General features: G+C 42.8%; 1 protein-coding gene across 1 annotated transcript; it reads left to right on the top strand.

Moving 5' to 3' along the window:
* Positions 1-5,907: 5,907 nt before the first annotated feature.
* On the top strand, positions 5,908-9,230 carry LOC115112398 (transcription factor Maf). Its single transcript, XM_029639437.2, has one exon. It carries the CDS (start codon positions 6,336-6,338, stop codon positions 7,305-7,307), a length of 972 nt encoding a protein of 323 aa, XP_029495297.1. The 5' UTR covers positions 5,908-6,335; the 3' UTR covers positions 7,308-9,230.
* The last annotated feature ends 12,494 nt before the right edge of the window (positions 9,231-21,724 follow it).

Genomic DNA, 21,724 nt, shown 5'->3' with positions numbered 1-21,724 from the left:
AATTTCTGCCTCTCCTGCTGGAGCAGGATTCTTCTTTGTGGGGAAGAAGAACAAGACCCTGCATCCATGTATTGATTACCGGGGTCTCAATGATGTTACGATCAAAAATTGGTACCCTCTACCACTCCTCTCCTTGGCTTTCAAACTTCTCCAGGGGGCTACCATCTTTTCCAAACTGGACCTTCGGAATGCCTACCACCTTGTGAGGATAGGAGACGAGTGGAAGACAGTGTCCACTGGCAGTGTTGAAAGCTATGAGTACATGGTCATGTTGTTTGGACTCACCAACGCACCCGCTGTCTTCCAGGCCCTGGTCAATGATGTGCTCCGGGACATATTGAATCGTTTTGTTTCTGTCTACCTCGACGACATCCTGGTTTTCTCTCATTCTGCCCAGGAACACATTCTCCATGTTCGACAGGTCCTTCAGCGCCTCCTGGAAAATCAGTTGTTTGTAAAAGCTGAGAAGTGCGAGTTCCACCGCTCCACTATCTCCTTTCTGGGATACATCATCACTGAAGGGAATGTTCAGATGGATCCATAAAAGGTGAGAGCGGTGGTGGATTGTCACCAGCCCATGTCCAGCAGTGGACAAGGCTTTTGGGGATCTAAGGCAGCGATTCACTACTGCCCCCATCCTCATCCATCTGGACCCAACTCGTCAGTTTGTGGTTGAGGTCGATGCTTCCGAGGTGGGGCAGGGGTTTTTCACCGACCATACTGCCTGCCCTGCCCTGACCTCGAGTCTGCCTGCCACTCTGTACCTCCTGGACTCTGACCTTGTTATGATATTTTGCCTGTCCACCACCATTCTTTTGCCTGCCCCTTGGATTATAATAAATATCAGAGACTCGAACCATCTGCCTCCCGTGTCTGCATCTGGGTCTCGCCCTGTGCCCTTATAGAAGCAGTATTATAACATGTTTTGTCTAATCACTCTTTCACAATCAGTCTCATAATTTCTTTGTGACTTTCATGCTGTTTACAATTGAATCTCTATGAAAATGTCTTGCTGAATAGTTCTTGCCCACTATTAGTGACAATGACTATGTCAAAGACCTGAAGCAGCGTACTGGTACTGTCTACTGTCTCCTCCTTTCAACATGAATGCATTATGCATCCTATCAATAACCATTTCACTAACCTAATATTGTATGCATTTCAGTAAGATATTAAGAACAGTTGAATCCCTCTTTCTCTCTCCCTTTCTCTCTGCTTTTGCTGTGGTCAGAGAGTGTTAGTGTTTGCTAGCCACATCCTAAAGACCAAGCTTATTTTCTCTGAATACCTCCTGTGTATCGCTGTGCCTCCTGACTACCCTCTCTGTCCCTCTCTGTCTATCTATGTCCCATTCTGTCAGTGGTCTAAAGTACTTAAGTTCAAATACTTTAAAGTACAACTTAAGTAGTTTTTGGGGTATCTGTACTTTACCGTCCATTGATAAAGTGATCATGTAAGATCCACCACAGGCTTCATACCTCGGACTATTTGGAGGGAAGCTTTGTCTCCGCTTTTGACATGACGTTGTCAAATAGTCGTTTCATGCCTGTGACAAAAGCCTATAATCATAGTCCCTGTCTCTCTCCAACTCCAAGACTCTCATCCCTATGACTGAGTATGTTTAGCTTCCCGGGTACACACAGTGTAATGATATGCCAAATAACTCATGTCCCAGCCGCCAATCTATGTGAAAGAGGACAGTGGCAATCAGTCAACTTCCGTTCCAAACTTCAGGTAAGATTTCCTCTTTCATTTCTCCTTCACATAACTTTTTTATCTGTGGCTGAGAAAGAAAAGCAGGCAAACGTTTTCTACAATTTGTAAAACCAACAAACACACACACACACACGCATGCACACACACACACACACACACACACACACACACACACACACACACACACACACACACACACACACACACACAGAGAGAGAGAGAGAGACACACAAAGCCAGCCAGACAGACAGAAAGACAACACTACATAAAACTGCCTGAATGAAAAAGTGAAAAAATAATACCTTCTGTTTTTAAAATCAGTTAGTGGACAACAATCTACAGAGCTAGAACCACACAAGTTTCCATGTCTCTCCTTGTCTGGATCTATGCCTGTACATACAGGGCTGTGGTGTTATCTGGTTTTATCTCCACTTTTAAATAACCCGTTTTGAATCTTTTCAAGAGATTGATTAGATATCAACACCTTTGTCTTGGCTTGCCTTGAGTACACACTACCTTGGACCAACTAACAAAAGCTGCATGGTAACCTTTGTTAATGTGAAATAAAAATGAACTTATATGTGTGTTAGCGATAACAACATTAGAAGGTATCTGGGGCATTGCTATATGAAATCCATACTGTCGCCTATTTTAGCCTTGTAATGATTCCTATGAAAACATACACAAGCTCTGTTCATCTTGAACGATCTGTAGGGATCAGCATCATCCCACCTGAATGACGAATCAAAAACCATTGACAAGAGTCGTCATAGTGATTATGAGTTAGACAGGTACAGTATGACAGCTAACAGGGGGATTTTCCATTGACCATGATTCCACAGATATCAGGGCAAGGGGATTTAATCTCACCTTTGACTCCTTGACTCATCACCAATAAACAAAGTTCAGATGGTAACATTCATTGATCCATTAACACGCATTGATCCACATCCCACAGTGACATAGCAACAGGATGGGTCCTAGGCTATCTCTACTTGACTAATTCCTATCTCCACTATTTGACTTCACTGTATTGCCAAAGTCTGTGTGATAGGGCCTTGTGTGTGATTGTGTTTGTAGATCATTGGTATTTCACTTGAGTAACACTGTGGTTTTGTGTTGTCATTGTCAGGTGACTAAACATAATCAGGGATGGCGTTTTAATGACTTCAACTCATCAAACTGGTTATTGTGCAATGAGCTTTCTCATACATTGGAAGCACCCCCACACTGAGTTTAGACCTACAAAAAGTACCCAAGTAAAAATTTAAAACAAATACCTTTACAGAAAATGACCCAAGTAAAAGTGAAAGTCACCCTGTAAAATAATACTTGTGTAAAAGTCTACACGTATTTGGTTGTATATATACTTAAGTATCAAAAGTAAATGTAATTGCAAAAATATACTTTAGAATAAAAGGTAAATGTATTTTTAAAAATGTCACATTTTTTAAATTAAGCGAAACAAACGGTACATTTTTCTTGTTATTTTAAATTGTGGATTGCCAGAGGAACAGTCCAACACTCAGACATCATTTACAAACAAAGCATTTGTGTTTAGTGAGTCCGCCAGATCAGAGGGAAGCGTTGAACTCGCTGAACGGTTATAACAACATCAGACTGATTGGCACTGTCCTCTTTCACATAGATTGGCCGCTGGGACGCGAGTTATTTGGCATATAATTTCACTGTGTGCACCCGGGAAGCTAAAAATACTCCGTCCTAGGGATGAGATCATAGTCTTGGAGTTGGAGAGAGACAGGGACTATGATTATAGGCTTTTTGTCACCGGCATGAAACGGCTTTTGTCAACGCCGTGTCAAAAGCGGAGAAAAGCTTCCCTCCAAATAGTCCGAGGTATGAAGCCCGTGGTGGATCTTACATGATCACTTTATCTATGGAGGTGTTATTACGCATGATTTACCGGCACGCGTAATTAAATATTTTATCATTGACACATTTATGCGACAATTTCCTAAAACCAGACTTTTGACCTAATAATTTAGTGTGTGCTACTAATGTAGGCGAGTGGGGCTACACTTGCAGACTAAATGCAAAATACATACAACTAGACTTTAGGGTAGCAAATCTCCATAGTTGATGTTAGGTGCTGTGAGTTACTCTATACGTTTAGCCTACTTTACAGGCTTGCATTTGTTGGTTGGCCTATGAGTAGCCCAAACTGTATAGGTAAACACACAACAAACCTGTGGCAGTGGCCTTAGTAACCAGGCTGTGTTTTAGACCGGGAAACTGGTCAAACAATTTGGTTGGTGAAAACGAAGTCCCTCCTATTGCTGTCAAATAGCCAATGTTATGCTGCGTTCATAACCAAATGGGAAGGTGGTAACTACATTGGTCAAGTCGTAAATATGAGTCAGGTGCATTCAGGTTTTGATGGGACACACCATCAAACACGGAGGACATTAGGCTTGAGATTGTTTTGCTATGTTTTGCACATGACGACAGAGAGGTGCAAGTGGGAAACTCAGAGCACGCGGATGATAGGCCTACACGATTTTGGCTCCAGTAATTACCAGTTGGATGGGGGTTGAAGGGGATTTTTCCCAGTCGTATGCTGGTATTTACTAAATTACGAGAAATCGTGAACGAAGCATTATATCACTGATTAGACTGAGTAAAGAGGGTAGAAGGTGAGCATTGTTAAAATAGTTGTAGGGTGGTAATTTGGCTGGATAGTGTAGTATAAAACTACATGATTAAACTGGCGTGCGCGGCTAAAATTCGTCTGTGCAATAGACTACAACAAGTGAGTTGCTCATGACACGCAGTCCATTAAAACCCGAGGAAATGTCTGACCTCTGAACGTCGAGATAAAGTGCAATGTACAAGAGAGTGGTTTAATGTATGACTTTGGAGCAGGGCCCGCGGAATCAGTGCTTTAGATCAAGTTTTAAAAATATATATATAGCACTGTAGTGCATGTAGGAAAATCTCCTGGTTTGGAACGCATTGTTCATTACTGAATGACTCCCATGTAACCACTGCTTAATAGCAGCCTATATGAGGGGATTATGATTTGATAGGACCACGTAGGAAGTACATGTTTACTTGTTTTATGTAACGAATGTTCTACACAATCTAGTGTATACAGCTGATGGGAGTGGCGAATGTTGTATTCTATATTTTCTCCCCAAAAAGGACTTGCAATTGACACGTGATTCATGCGGGATATGCCACCATTCACCATTCACTCCTTTGGCTATTTCCCTGCCAATGTTTCCATACTGTCGTTCTAAAACAAATGTATCATACCTTATACATACATTGGAGTATTATTCTTTCCAATAAATAGTCTCTTGCGAAATTGTCTAATTTTGCTTCTGCTGTGAATGATTCTTTCAGATGAAGCAGTTTATTTAGGAGAACGGTGCTTCAATGTCCCCAAAAGGTGGCACTGTTGAGTTTTACAACGGCAGATGTATGTCTGCTCTCCACAAATCCTTTGTAATTTTATTTCATAGAACTTCAGCACAGAATCGTATGTATTCCTGTATTCTGTCACATATCAATACTGTATGAGCCAACGCTGTTGTTCATGTCACTAAGATGATTGTAAAGCTGCTTATGCATTTTGGTTAGGCTACTGGTAAATTTGACCACTTCGAATTTCAAGTAACACGAACTGTGAAAACGTGTGCATAACCATCCCCCAATATTTGCACATCATAAATCATGAATACTATGTTTGATACTTTTGAAACTAATATAAATCCTACCACCATACAAAAGCGTTATTACGCATTTATTTCATGACAACAACTAATAATATATATTATTGCTTCAATAACTTAATAATTTGCATATTGCAATTTACATTTGGATATTAAAATGTTACCATTGCCACTTGCAATAACACTAAATCGAACCATAATGTGCACACAGCCTACTGTCCTTTCCCCACCATGAGCGCAGTGAGAGAATGTAATGGTTATTTTTTGTCCAAATGGTAGAATCAATGGCCATTAAAATAATATAAATGGAGAGGCGAAAGAGTTAAGAGGTTGAGTTGCAGCTGACAGTCAGCTGATAGCCTTTGACAGTTGAGAAAAGTTTTGTTTCTGTACTAATATGTTAATTAGCCCATAGATTGTGCGAGCCCATTGGCTCTTCGTCCGAGTCAATTTCCCATTTCCAACCTGACGTCAGGGCGGCTATAAAACTCTGCAATGCTTTTAAACTCATCTGCTGTGTGATCCTTCTAAAAAATCGCCTACAAGTCAGAGGCATTTTACGTGCGAGGCTACATTTACCCCTCTCCTTCGACATTTCACCCTCTCCGCTTTACGCAATGTAGGCCTTCCATGAAGAAACAGTAATGTGTTAAATGTTAAAAATACAAATTCGCCGAATTTCTCATGCTGAAAGAGGACTCCGCAACTCGCCTGCACGGCTCTGGTGCGTCTGTGCAATAGACTCTGAAAAGAAAACTATTAATTTACAGTTGGGAACACGTCGCTGCAAAAAGGACATTGAAAACCTATTTTTTCACTTTAAGACAAATACGCTTAAAAAGCAAACTGGCTCACGTTCTTCCAAACCAACCCAGTTTGACAGCTGCTCTTCACCCCCTTTGGAGGACTGTCGGCAGCAAGAGGATGGCATCAGAACTGGCAATGAGCAACTCCGACCTGCCCACCAGTCCCCTGGCCATGGAATATGTTAATGACTTCGATCTGATGAAGTTTGAAGTGAAAAAGGAGCCGGTGGAGCCCGATCGCAACATCAGCCAGTGCAGCCGCCTTATCGCCGGGGGATCCTTGTCTTCCACCCCGATGAGCACGCCTTGCAGCTCGGTGCCCCCTTCTCCAAGCTTCTCGTCGCCCAGTCCGGGGTCGGGGAGCGAACAGAAGGCACACTTGGAGGATTTCTACTGGATGTCCGGTTATCAACCGCAGTTGAATCCGGAGGCGCTGGGCTTCAGCCCCGAAGACGCAGTTGAGGCGCTGATCAACAGCAGTCACCAGCTCCAGTCCTTCGATGGCTATGCTAGAGGGCAGCAGTTTGCCGGCGGAGCCGGAGGAGGAGGCACCATGGGCGGGGAAGAGATGGGCTCTGCCGCGGCGGTGGTGTCCGCAGTTATCGCCGCCGCAGCAGCCCAGAACGGGGGGCCCCACCACCACCATCACCACCACAACGGCGGCCACCATCACCAATCACCTGGGGTCTCGTCCAACGGCAGCTCCGGAGGAAACCACCCACACATGGGACATTTGGACGACCGGTTTTCGGACGACCAGCTGGTGGGCATGTCGGTGCGGGAGCTCAACCGGCAGCTACGGGGAGTCAGCAAGGAAGAAGTGATCCGGCTGAAACAGAAGAGGAGGACCCTAAAGAACAGAGGCTATGCGCAGTCCTGCCGCTACAAGCGGGTGCAGCAACGGCACGTCCTGGAGGGCGAGAAGACGCAGCTCGTCCAGCAAGTCGACCACCTCAAGGCGGAGATCTCCAGGCTGGCCCGGGAGAGGGACGCATACAAAGAAAAATATGAGAAGCTCATCAGCAACGGCTTCAGAGAAAATGGATCCAGCAGTGACAACAACCCTTCCTCCCCGGAGTTTTTCATGTGAGTCTCGATATTATCATGAAAACTGAGTTTGTCAGTTCCCTCATTAAAAAGTTTTCATTGTGATATTTTTTGTAATGGGGCTTACTAGACCAAGAAAACTAATTTGCAAACATTTTTTTCGGTTTTAATTTTTTTGACAACAGTCTGTCAAATAACGGTTTTGTGTTTTGGGGCTTGCAATAGAAAGATGGAACTTTGTCATAATTGCCCTTCATTTTGGAGTAGAAACTGAAACCTGCCATCATCTTTTTTTTTGCTACCATTCTTATTATTTGATGCATATTTTTGTCAAGCTCTTTTTCATCATTGTTCATTTGACTTGCAGTGTTTTGAATATGAACTATCATTTATTATTTGTTAACTTTACAATGTTGCTGTATACTATGTGTGCATGCAAGCACTAAGTATACCCCTTGGAAGTTCATCGACTTGCCTTTTTTCACCTTTCGACTTTGAAATCCGTGTACAAATACCGGTCAAAAACTGCATCCATCTACAGTAAGAAGACGTTTTTGGCCTTTTTCCCTTTCTGTTTTTGTTCTGCCAAACTCGGAGGACTGCGAGCCTGCCATTATACCCCACCTCATCTCATGCGTTATGCTTGCTATTTTGTGTTAAGCAACAAACAGACTATATTACTCATAAGAAACAATATCCATTATTTTAAAATAGATATGTTTTTGAACTGGACTGCATGCTGGACATGTACGGTGTTTCTTTTCTTTTTGTGCTTGAAAATGTAATTTTATCGGATGACTCCAGCATGGCATTCATACTTGTTTTATGACCTGATCACTTTTTTGGGACAGCAACAAAAAAGTGACAAGGACTCTCCACCCCCCTTCCCGTGTAAGTGCATTTCAACTGTGTTGAATGATACGACTAAGCGCCCATTTCTATACAGTATGACGCATTCCTGATGGAAGATGGTCGGCGGTATCCATGTAGCGAGGTAGCAAAAAGGACCTCAACTATTCTAAAATGAATTATCTATCCCTATATGGGACTAAACTGTATGTTGCTTAAAAGCAGTTTGTGTATTTAAAAATAAAATAAAAACATCCCTGTGCGTTTAACAACTCTGGAAGGCTATGGATTATAATTGAAGTATATGTAGACCTACAGTAGTTATACTTTGTAAATCTAAAAGAAAATATGGATGTGCTACAAGTTGACATTTAAAGAAGAATGTGATGTAGATTATTAGGATCATTTAGCTGTAGGTTTCATAAAGTCCTGTGCACTAAATTGTTTCCCTGTCATTGGGTAGGGGAGGTTGGGGCGGCTCCAATTGATACAATTTAACAGTATTGTTTCCATGCATAAGCAGCGCTTTTTGCAGCATGTTCTTCCAGTTTAAGCAGTAGTTTGACAGCTGTAGTAGTGTTTGTCTTCACCTACCACTCACTGTATTTTAAACCAAAGTATTAAATAAGGAGAAACTTCAGCCCTAAGTCAGCGTGAACCCTGCATTTTGATAATGTATTTTGGACTGAATTGCACTAAAATGTAGTCTGCAATATATCACAGAATGGGAACTCTATGAAGCTAATTCAAAAACGCAGATAGATAATTTTTGGCATTGCTGGATAACTTAATTTTAATAGTTTGTTGTCAATCAGTATTAGATTATTTTTTGGCTCAAACAAACTCATTATTTCCAAGGCAATAATATTATTATAATCAATAATGTCTGGACATTGTTAAATAGACAGGGATTGACACCCTGCTTGTACAAAATGGGGAGATACCATTCATCAATAAATCTTTAAGACATATGTTAATTGAACTTTCCTCTTATATATTTTGCTGTGCAAAATTATTTCCCTCACTAACCATTTATGTGATGTTCATATGTGCTCATTTTTTTCTCAATTTCTTACAATTAAATGAAATGCAATAAATGTATGTAATCGGCCTTTCATTAAGCTTCTCCGTTTTCTCTTCACATAGACCTGCAGAGATAATGATGGAATGTGAATTTCACAAACAAATCCAGAGTAGTTCATGTTAATGGGAATAGACACAAGGAGTTACATTTGGGGGATTGACTTAAAGTACGCTATATATGAATTGCTATCCATCCGTTTTCGTCAAATTTTCCTGAAGTTGTTCTAGTCTGTGGGATTTGTCTTCATCTGTGCAGATGGAAGGAGGCATGACTCATGCCAGATAATCACATCAGTAACAATTTGTTTGGCTAGGTAGCAACCCTGCCTAATATGAGCCTCATTCAAAACCTCAAACAACATCTTAAATGTGGAACACAATTTAACTTTGAAAATACATAGACGTTGTATTTTTGTTAGAGATAAAAATCCATTTGGAAGTGATGCACCTTAACATTTCTGCGAGCATCTTTACAGGTCAGTAGTAATGGTATTCCTACAAAGTTATTCATGTTTTATAAAAAAGAAGAAAAAAAGAAAGGTGTACGATAGAGAGTCTCATTACTAATTAGACTTTGTTTCACTGTTCAATATTTATTTGAACTAAATACCATTTCACATTTTAAAAAATCCCTCAAATTAAATAAACAAAATGAAAGGTATAGTTGAGGTAAGAGTCAACGTTATATGCCATGGATCAAGCCTCCTGGGTATGTATTTACATTCCATAATTATTTTCAATATCAATCTATCATTCATGTCATTGATGTAAAGCTTAGTACAATGCCAGTAGCATATGTGTGTGCATTGTACATTATGATTACACGTTTTATTAAAACTGAAGTGATGCATTTCATCCTCGATTTGAATGATTCATAACAAAAAGGTGAGCTTTCTTTTTGTTGTGCTTTCATGCAAAACTATATTATTTGCATATTTATGATTTTGGGAACATCTGGACTTGTTGTAGTTCCACATGTTAGTAGGGCAATGGAAGTATGTCCTTGCATTCGTGTGTGTGTTTGTCTGTGTCTGTGTCTGTGTGTGGGTGCACACGTCTATGTCTATATGCCAAATATGTGCTTGTGTGTGACTATTTTTGTGAGACTATACTCGTATGTTCATGTGTTTCTATAGATATCTATGTGTGTGTGACATTCCATGTGTGTGTGTTTGTGTGTATTCTGCAACAGCCCAATCCCTATGTACCCCTTTTCACCGTTCTTTCCTCCCTGTCCTCCTCCCCCCCTTGCATTTGGCCTAGAACAGAGAACAGACCATGCTCCGAAAGACAGGGGTACACCCAGCAGGCGAAGAGGGCTCTGTCGTGCATGTGAGGGGGTGTAGGAGGCGGTGCCAGGGCGATGCATAATGAGTCACCGGGGTAGGCATGGGCAGATGAGGCACAGTAGCGCTTCTCCCAACCCGCTGTTGGTTTGGCGTTTACCTTATGACCTTTGAGACCTCTTCTGAGGAAGGATCTTAATCTTAGTGTCCCCGAGGGGACAGTAACTGAAGATCCCTCTCAATGTCTTTGTCATATCAAACTGTCAAAGAGACTTGTGTAGGAGAATGGAGGGCATTTTGTTTTAGTGTTCTACAACAATTGGTTAATGAGAAGAGAGATGTGACAGTGTGAACAAGACAGCATTTTAGGGATTAAATTCAATCTCACTCTCTTTCCTTTTCATTTTTAGCAGCACACCAATGCAGCAGTATGCACATTAAGGTGTGAATGGAAGGTTTTGCATGTGTATGTGCGAGTGTGTATATGCATGTATACTCTGAACATGGATGAGCGGGGGTGTGGTCATCTTAACATAATGTTTAAATCACCTTTATAGTGGTTGGTGTCTCTTTTAAGGGATAGTTAGAAATTTAATCAGGTGGGAGATTACTGGGGTGGGAGATTACTGGGGTGGGAGGTTACTGGGGTGGGAGGTTACTGGGGTAGGAGGTTACTGGGGTGGGAGGTTACTGGGGTGGGGGTTACTGGGGTGGGAGGTTACTGGGTGGGATGTTACTGGGGTGGGAGGTTGCTGTGGTGGGAGGTTACTGTGGTGGGAGGTTACTGGGGTTGGAGGTTACTGGGGTGGGAGAGTACTGGGTTGGGAGGTTACTGGGGCGGGAGGTTACTGGGGTGGGAGGTTACTGGGGTGGGAGGTTACTGTGGTGGGAAGTTACTGGGGTAGGAGGTTACTGGGGTGGGAGGTTACTGGGGTGGGAGGTTACTGGGGTGGGAGGTTACTGGGGTGGGAGGTTACTGGGGCGGGAGGTTACTGGGGTGGGAGGTTACTGTGGTGGGAGGTTACTGGGGTAGGAGGTTACTGTGGTGGGAAGTTACTGGGGTAGGAGGTTACTGGGGTGGGAGGTTACTGTGGTGGGAGATTACTGGGGTGGGAGGTTACTGTGGTGGGAAGTTACTGGGGTAGGAGGTTACTGTGGTGGGAGGTTATTGGGGTGGGAGGTTACTGGGGTGGGAGGTTACTGGGGTGGGAGGTTACTGGGGCGGGAGGTTAATGGGGCGGGAGGTTACTGTGGCGGGAGGTTACTGGGGCGGGAGGTTACTGGGGTGGGAGGTTACTGGGGGGGAGGTTACTGGGGTGGGAGGTTACTGGGGTAGGAGGTTACTGGGGTGGTAGGTTACTGGGGTAGGAGGTTACTGGGGTGGGAGGTTACTGGGGCGGGAGGTTAATGGGGTGGGAGGTGACTGTGGTGGGAGTTTACTGGGGTGGGAGGTTACTGGGGCGGGAGGTTAATGGGGTGGGAGGTTACTGTGGTGGGAGGTTACTGGGGTGGGAGGTTACTGTGGTGGGAGGTTACTGGGGTGGGAGGTTACTGGAGTAGGAGTGTTGTGTGATTTTTTTTATTGGGCACAGGGGAGGTAGTGCATTTTTTCTGTGGTTTACATTCCCCATTTTGCAGGTTTTACTATATAATTTTTTCCATATAGCCACATTTCCTCATCTCCTTTCATGTGCCCCCACTATAAAGGTGTTTTGGTACTTCCCTTATGCACTACGCTTTTCTGCACGCTGACTATACAGTCAACGCTATCCTGCCCTCTATCCATAGGGACAATAGTGGTAGGTGGATCGTTTGTCCAGATCTGCAATAGGTTAACTAGCAATCATACCACACATCAAGTCATTGAAATCTGCACCAATTTTCTCCAGAAATCCACAAGAACATAGAGGAATAGCTGATAGTCAGCGGAGAGGTCAGGTGCATCATTGCGCATGAAAGAACAGTAAAGCCATGAGACACGCAGTAAAATATTATCCCCTATTAATCTTGTTTAGGCCATACAGATTTAATTGACTATATAACAGACACCCCTCTTCACATTTTTTTTGTTTTTGTGATTAATTTAATTCATATGAAACTATTATTTTTAAATCATTCTTTTTGACTGTGGTAATTGTGGTTTGGTTAAATTGCGGTGAATCGAATCATGGGAATCAAAATAATTATTTGTGAATCGCAAACAATGAAAGGAAAAAACTTAGCTGTAACGTTCCTTTGGAATTGTGTTGCTGCAAAATCCATTTTGTAGATGATTTAAGTTGATTTGGATATTCGATTTTCGGGCATTGCAACTCAATAGATGTTATTAGTCAGCCTGAAGTTAAAACTTCTAAAAGTAAGAGAGATACTGAGTGCACAAAACTTTAGGAACACCTGCTCTTTCCATGACATAGACTGACCAGGTGAACCGGGGTGAAAACTAGGATTCCTTATTGATGTCATCTGTTAAATCCACTTCAATCAATGTAGATGAAAGCGAGGAGAAAAGTTAAAGAAGGATTTTAAAGCCTTGAGACAATTGAGACATGGATTGTGTATGTGTGCCATTCAGAGGGTAGTAGGAGACAGGCACACCGGTTTGACTGTGTCAAGAACTGCAACCCTGCTGGGTTTTTCACGCTCAACACTTTCCCGTGTGTATCAAGAATGGTCCACCACCCAAAGGACTTCCAGCCAATTTGACACAACTTATTTTTTCAAAAACTTTTCCAATTAAATGCTGAATGCAAAGTAGGACTACCTCTCAGAATGATATCATGAACATTTGTATCAATCAGGTGCACATTTGTTTTGTATACTCTGCCATCTCATGTGCAGTACAGAAACCTGACAGAAACACTGCTAGCCTAACACAAATGTACTGTGACTAAAATCCGTCTGGGACATGCTTTCATTGGTGCTTTCAATGGTGCTTTCCAACACCTGACATCAATATAGTGGATTAGGGAGGAACCCTGACTGACTTGCTATATGAGCCACGTTACAATTCCCAGCATGTGGGTTAAACCCTACTGGCACGATGCGTTTGTCTTTCACGCCAGTGACCCGAGTTGTATTCCCTGCCCCACTGTTCGCTACAATACTAAAAGGCTGACATCTCTTGGTGAGGTCCCTAGGTGTTGTACAAAGGTTGTTTGTTATTATTTCAAGGGGTACAACATTAATTAGATTTTTTTTATTAGGATTTTCTTTTTAAATGCTGCCTTGCCTCACTTTATAAATAAATATATATGTTATACAGTTAATTACTTGTGTATGGCCTTAGGGACAATATAATTATTCTACCTAGACCAGCTTACAACACCACAATGAAATTCATATTTGCATTATTGTTTTCAAGTGAGTACAATTCTACGCTAGGCTGTAAACTGCAGTGAAAGTGTGATTTCAATAACAGCCAAAAGCCCTGTGATTTGAACATTCCATTTGGATCAGTTGTGTGTCTCGACAGATGATAAGGTCTAGAAAGGCACAGTACAGGACAGTCTGGCTGGATTTTTACTTCTGATACCGATGCGCTGTCTGTTGCCGATCATCATTCTCCCAGGTCGTTCTATATAGTGTAACGACATAGGCCTATGCTCCCAGCAGGCCCAGTTATTCAGCAAAGCTCAACACACGTTCTGCCTATTTTCCGATCCAAGCGGCTATTCCTTGACCTACAACCTAACGTGTCAATGTAGGATAAATATTTGTTATTTCATTTTTAAAATGTATTACCTTTTATGGATGGCATGAACACAACCAGTCACAATCTGATTAGGCTACTTCAAAAGTCTCTTGTAGGCTACCTGCGCACGTTCATCCACTCCGATCTAATATAATACCAGCCTCCAAGCCATGATGAAGCGCTCAAAGCCGGTACTAGGTATGTAATTATGAATTGCTCATGGGTTGTGTGTGGTGCATTGGCACAGAAACTTGTTAGTGAAAAATCGTTGCATATATTTATAATAATTATAAATATAGCATCAAAATGTTGAATATCTGATTTCCCCCTAGCTGATCATTGTCTGCAGCCGGCTCTGATCGTAGTGTAATGAAACAGGCAAGGAGAGTGAGCTCATCTGTGGTGGTCAGAGAAACCTCAACCTTCTGGCCTGTTGCCCTGCGTGGCATTGACTGTGCCACAGTACCATGCTGAAGTGGGCAAGTCGATTTCAACATTTATCATCACAGGATTGCTACAGTTATTGTTATTTGTGGAGGTAATCATTGTTTTAGAGATCATTTTATGAGGGGGGAGGGGTGCATTTTTTTTTTTTTTTACAGTACAAGGGGATGGTTATGTGAAAATATTGTTCATGTTGGGGAGGGGGGTGCATATTTATTTATGACACCTCCAGCTTATTTTCATGATCTTCTCACATTGATGAAACAGTTTGCATTGTATCTCCTCATAGTATCTGTTAAAACTAAGCAGGTGCCGTTTTATCACTGTTAAACACATACAAATGAGTTACTTGAAATTAAACTAACAGAATCGTTGCATTTTTTCATTGATAGTAAAACGGAAGCATCCACCCTGACAGAGACTCGCAAGCTTACATGAATGTTCACTGCAGGACCAGGCAGGCTTGCGAGGCTCTACCCTTAACAAGCTTCTTCAATAATTCACCCAAATAACCTCCAATGTGCAAGTGATGATGTGTTGCCCTATTATACAGACGAAGAGCCTCTTTAATTCCTTCACTCCGATGGTTATGTGTGAGGAGGAGGGTGTGTGTGAGGAGGAGGGTGTGTGTGAGGAGGAGGGTGTGTGCTGCTTCTGCTGTGGTGGCTGTTGTGCCCAGAGCGAGGGCCGAGAGGGGGCGATGGAGGGGTAGAGAGAGGGGGGGACTGAGACAATAGTTGGAGCCGGGGCTGAATTAAATGATTTTGCTGATGATTAATAGCGGAGTGGGCCAGCGGCTCCTGCGATGTAGAGATGATAAATTGTGAGTGCGGCTCTCTGCAGCTGTGCCAGGCCTGTGTCTTAGCATGCACACATCTCGCCATTTACAGCCAAGCCCCTCTCCTGCTTACTTAGGACAAACTACTCAATTTATCTAATTACATACGTGTTTGATCCCCGGCCATGGAGATGCCATGTATTGATATATTTAATATTAGCCACACAAAACAATCAACAATTATTTGCTTAATTTTGGGAGGATATTAATTGGCTTTTTGCATCTGTTATTCTGTTTACTGTATTTGAACATTGACTTCTTAATATTTGTCTCTTTATCTTGGCAGATTGTTGCTTTGTGTATAAGGAGCCTAATTCCTATCATTTTGGGGGAGTGTTTGGAGCTGTATGATGAGAATGACTCTACTTCTCCCTCTCTCTGTATCTCTCTGTGTGTGTGTGTGTGTGTGTGTGTGTGTGTGTGTGTGTGAGGGACAGTCTTCACTGTGTCTTGCCAGATATCAATCAGTCCTAGCCCCCCACCACCACCACCACCACCACACACACACACACACACACACTCTCTCTCTCTGTAATTGATTGTTCTGTTCGAATAGAATCAGATGTAGTGAGGATTAGTCCTCAGCTGTTTTTTTTTGGATCATGTGACGGCCATCATCCATAATTAATGATTGTAATCTTTGTTTTTATATTCTTTGATTTAACCACAATATATGGAATCTTGGCACATTTGATTGAGGACTGACAGTTAAGTGATAGATGCTGTTGCTAATTTCGACTTGCTACAGTGCATGGTTATCTGAATGATGGTTCTATCTGCTCTCACAGAGGTGTTCATTTGGAGCGATGTAACGCGTTGATGCTTGCCGCCTAAGGAAGTGGGGGGTGGACAGGGCGGGGTGTTCGCTCAGGGAGCAACAAGCCTATTGACAGATCCTAAAATAGGTAGGCAGGAGTCCCGACTCCTCCCGGGGCTCAAAAAGGGGCCCAGGAGAGGGGCTCAGGAGGGTTTGTTTGTGTGTTTGTGTTTGTGTGTATGTGTGTGTGTGCGTGTGCGTGTGCGTGTGCGTGTGCGTGTGCGTGTGTGTGTGTGTGTGTGTGTGTGTGTGTGTGTGTGTGTGTGTGTGTGTGTGTGTGTGTGTGTGTGTGTGCGTGTGTGCGTGTGTGTGTGTGCGTGCGTGCGTGCGTGTGTGCACATTTGTCCATACGTGTGTCTGTGTCCGTGTGTCAGGCTGTCTTTCAGAGGATGTATGGAGGTCAAAAGTGAGAGCACACAGGGCCATACACAAAGTCATTAGAGTAATCCCTAACCCAGGGGAACACACTCATTTCCTCTTCTTAGAGAGACAGCTCCGTGTGTGAGATACACACAGCTAACGCTCTACATTATTACTGACTGAATAATATATACTGCCATCATAGCAGCCACTTAGCTCCAGACTTTATACAGAGAGCTCAACACTCACTGCAGTTTTACCGGTCTCCAAATGTGTGCTTGTGTGTTCCAAAGAGTTTAAGAGAGTTTTGCTACAGCTTGTCCAGTTAAGTCACATGTGTGTGTATGAGTAAGCACAGTATGTGTCTATGTGTCATTATTGGTGTGTTAATTAGAGAATCAGGGACTGGTGACAAACCTCTCCTCTGTCACAATATTCCCCCTCTGGGTATTAATGTAATAATTCCTAAATCACATTGATTCCTATGTCAACAGGCTAATGATTTAAATGTAGAACACCACACTGCCCTTAACCTGCTTTGGGTCTGTGTGTTAGAGAGGAGAGGAGATAGGGCTGAGACTGAGTGACATACCCTTGTTTGTCCTTTTTACCAAGAGACATTAGTGTGTGTGTGTGTGTGTGTGTGTGTCTGTGTGTCTGTTTGTCTGTGTGTGTGTGTGTGTGTGTGTGTGTGTGTGTGTGTGTGTGTGTGTGTGTGTGTGTGTGTGTGCTTATGAGAGAGATAGATCTTGTAGTGTGTGTTTGTGTTGGTCTGCGCAGGCGTCATGACTTTTCACCTTTCTGAACGTCTTCGTTTATCTATGCCGTCTGTGTGTGTGAAGGTGCAGAGACAGGGTGCAAACACACACATACACACACACGGACAGACGGTAGAGTGAGGAGGGCAGACAGGAAACGTGGGGTTGGCGTGCTAACCTGGGTTCTCTCTGGGCCAAACAGAGTCCAATGAATAATAGAACACACAGCTTTTGTTTATGCTTTATTTAGACATCTTAAGACGACCTACCTTCTAACAGGTAAAGGCCATCAACTCTATCCTTGACAAGAACAACCCAGGAGGGTAGACCTAATTGTTTGAATAAAACAGACTCTCCAAATCCAAATCAGACGTTTTATTCAATAGCCAGGACACAGTAAACATTTGCTTTACAAGCATTTTTCATGTTGAGTCAAATAAAACACGTAGATTTTATTGAAAAATAATAGTTTTATCCCTTCACAGAGTGACAGAGTGAATGGTGAGGCCTATCCCCTCCCTACTAACCTTCTTATAGGGCCTGCCCAGGTCGGTAGAGGACGCTGGGAGAAAACAGGAAACAGCAACATTACTCACCTCCTATCCTCTCTGAGAAGAAAAGCTTTCTCCCTCCTTCAGGGGAAACGTGCATCAGGGATCAATTAAGATGCACTTATTTTACTGGGAAATATTTCTCTCATTTTATCCTCTTTGGGGCAGCAGAAAGTCGAAACTTTGTGCTTCAAATAGATGTTTTAGAGGGAATAGGCATGTGACTCATTAGAGAGTTGTCCTTGAGAGTGGCTGGCTGCAGGTTATGTTGATAATGAAGTGTAGCCGTACTCTGAGGGGTCATTTTATATGTCTGCAAATGGAGCTAAAGCAAAGGGACTGGGACTTAAATGAATCCAACACCAGCTCCCTGAGGTCCGGTGGCACAGAGGATGGCAGGACAGAGACAGAAAGAGAGCGAGTGGGGGGGGGGGGGGGTAGCGGACTTCTACTTTAAAATACTTTCTCTTTCTCTCCGAATGACATCTGCTTTTCATTCTTGAAAAAAACTCACTCAGAAAACATTTCTTAAACAATATATATATATATATTTTTAAATCAAAATAACTGATGATATGAATGTGTTAGGCTACTCCAATTCCCCCAAACGTCTGAATAATCTATGTTTTTTTGGAAACACTTCAAGACAAAGTAGCCTAGCGACTCCTTATCCTCATGAGTTATTTCAATTCATTTTGGAGGCTGAATGTATGTATCTGTTTATATGCTCCTGTGTGAGTCCGAAGCATAAACAGATTATTGCCAAATATACTGTACACCGATATGAACTTAGGAAGTTATTATTAACTCTTCATTACCACCTGGTTCTAGAAGGTTGCAGGGAATCATATTAACTAAATAAATAGAAGGTCCTTGAACGTACTCATCCCCTTCTTCAGAGCAGTTAGGGGCTAGTTTGGGCTGCGTTCAGGCATAACGTATCTGCATCTCTCTGATAAACGTTTACACGTGCAGTGATTTAGACGCGCTGACTTTATGTCCTGCTGTGCTCTCTACATCAGCAGACTGCGTCACCGCTGTTTTCCTGGAGTTTGGCAGAGCTCAGTAAAATTGAGTTATGTGGCATTTATTTGAAAACCCAATAATTTCAGATTTTCTCCACTGCAGTGTAGAGATGAAGTATTTCTTAGACTGTCATTTTTCCACCACTGTTGTGGGTGTGTGTGCAATTATTTTTATATCAAATGTTACCACTGCTTATTCAGATGTTTCAATTGTAGATGGTTGGTATAAAAGCCAAACAATTTCAATAATTGTGAATAATCATTTTTACAGAATAAATATTGTGGATTTAGATTTTTTTTAATCCTCTACGATGCGGAGTGACACCGCTCAGACTTTTCACACTGATGAGACCCAACACACACTCACACACGCACACATACGCCACACCACCTCGCTGCAAGTCAAACGGACATTGATCCCTTAACCAAGCAAGGTGACCTCCACTCCTCCCAGAGCTTCCATCTCTCTTTCTCTCCTCTCTATTTCATACCCATGTCATTCCTACAATGTCTGTCTGTCCGTCTCTGTTTCTGTCTGTCTGTCCAGACCCAGCCAGTGAGGGCTCAAAGTGATGCTAGGTGTTGGCCCAGCCAGTGAGGGCTCAAAGTGATGCTAGGTGTTGGCCCAGCCAGTGAGGGCTGAAAGTGATGCTAGGTGTGGGCCCAGCCAGTGAGGGCTCAGAGTGATGCTAGGTCCAGACCCAGCCAGTGAGGGCTCAGAGTGATGCTAGGTGTGGACCCAGCCAGTGAGGGCTCAGAATGATGCTAGGTGTGGGCCCAGCCAGTGAGGGCAGGGCTGTGGACCTCTCCAATGGTACCAGGAGCCAAGTCACCATCATGAGCATAAGGCAGTGTACTACTGTAAATGCCTGTGTATCTCACTTTCACATTCTCTCTCTATGTGTGTGTGTGTGTGTGTGTGTGTGTGTGTGTGTGTCTGTGTGTGTGTGTGTGTGTGTGTGTGTGTGTGTGTGTGTGTGTGTGTGTGTGTGTGTGTGTGTGTGTGTGTGTGTGTGTGTGTGTGTGTGTGTGTGTGTGTGTGTGTGTGTGTGTGTGTGTGTGCGCGTTGACATGCATGTATGTGCATGTGTTTGCAAATCAATGTGCAGTTAATATGATTTGTGATATTTCAATATTCATATCTAGGGTTAATAATGTGTCTTTCATTACTGTTCAATCTGGTTTTGATTCGGTCTTTCACTTATCCCTCTGTCATAGACATTTGTCTGGGTATTTCTGTCATATCGGATGAATATGTTTAGATGCCTGGAGACTGGATACACAGAGTCTTTTGGAGTGCAAATGTTCTTCCCTTTCCTCCACATCAAATCTTGTCTACAGTAAGCTACCGTATGGATTTTACTGCGTAGCCAAGGTGAGAAAGCAACTTGTTCAGTGTGTGTGTTTGTGTGTGTGTGTGTATTCATGGTGTGTGTTTTGACTGGGTCTTCTGCTATCTGCATTTTCAGGTCATCCAGAAAATTCCTCCATCTGTGAACGAGAGCGTCGCCCCTCCCTGCCCTTGACCTTGATGTCTGAGGTAAAACACAACTCTCTTTCTCTCTCTCTTTCTCTTTCACTCTATTTCTCTTACTCTCTCTTTCTCTTTCAGTAGTGATGTAGTGAGTAGTGTTGAAAAATATGATTATTAATCATGTCATTATTATTACCATTATTATTATTCATATTAAATGTTTACATGTTTACAGTCGCTAAACCAGTGTTTTTAAAGAATCAGTTTAATTGAATGAATTGTTTTTCCACTTTTCACTTTCAACACATTTGAAACCTAATGCAATTGAACGTGTATTACACTGAACGACCCAGTCTATACTGTATGTTACCCTAACATAATGTGTGGTTCTCTGAAGGGTCCATTACAGCTATGCAATAGTGTTTGTCATTCTTTATTCATGAATCTGATGCCGCCACCATGTTACCTCTACAACGTGTCTCTCAATACATTTCTCCATCTCATCACTTTATGATGTTCATGGAGCAGTACTCCAGCATGTTCATGTCCCATCCTCACTCTTAATGTACATCTCAGAAATGTAAGGGCCATCCTGGAAACGTCTACCTGTCGGAACTATATACTTATCCCAGCTCCTGGGTTCGATGGCACTTTCTATTATATTGAACCTGTAGCAACACCCAGAGTAGGGTTCATATACAAATAGGGATCCGACTAAAGAAAATGTCTGCAGGCGTCTGTAATCGATGCACAGAGATGAAGGGAAACTGAGGCCAATGTTTATCACAAAACCAATTGTTTCTGTAATGGCTTCGCTGATTGTGCCGCGCCGAAACCCATCGACTAATCTGTTAGGAGGGACGCTCCGTTCGTGACTCGTCAGCATGAAACTTGAGCTGCGCTGTCTATGTGGGTGCCCACGTTGACAGAGAAAACATGCTAGTGTGTGTGTGAGTGAAACAGTGTTTTAAGGAGTGTGTATTGACAATTTTATTGGGTGGTGTGTGCCGTGTTTACATTCAGCTGTACTGATCATATCCCGTTCCATCATAAAAGGAGTCACAAATAGCCCCTAAACCCTCCATTCCCCTATATGGTACACTATACATTACAACCCCCCTCATACCTCCAACCATCTCCCCAAAATGTCCATGTTCCCTCTGCAGGCAGCTGCTCCTCATGCCCCCCCAGGCAGCTCCTCAACGGGAAATCCCTCTCATACCCCAGTCTGTGTCCGGGGACCAGTGACTCTACTCAGCCCTCAGTCACTGTGCTTACCCTGTC

This window comes from Oncorhynchus nerka, linkage group LG27, assembly GCF_034236695.1.
Source record: "Oncorhynchus nerka isolate Pitt River linkage group LG27, Oner_Uvic_2.0, whole genome shotgun sequence".
NCBI lineage: Eukaryota > Metazoa > Chordata > Actinopteri > Salmoniformes > Salmonidae > Oncorhynchus > Oncorhynchus nerka.
Note: the sequence above shows the minus strand (reverse complement) of the source record. Positions and strands in the feature narration are given on the sequence as shown.

What these genes read in the sequence shown, in the direction of transcription:
- LOC115112398 (XM_029639437.2), top strand. Translation starts at nt 6,336, where the DNA reads ATGGCATCAGAACTGGCAATGAGCAACTCCGACCTGCCCACCAGTCCC.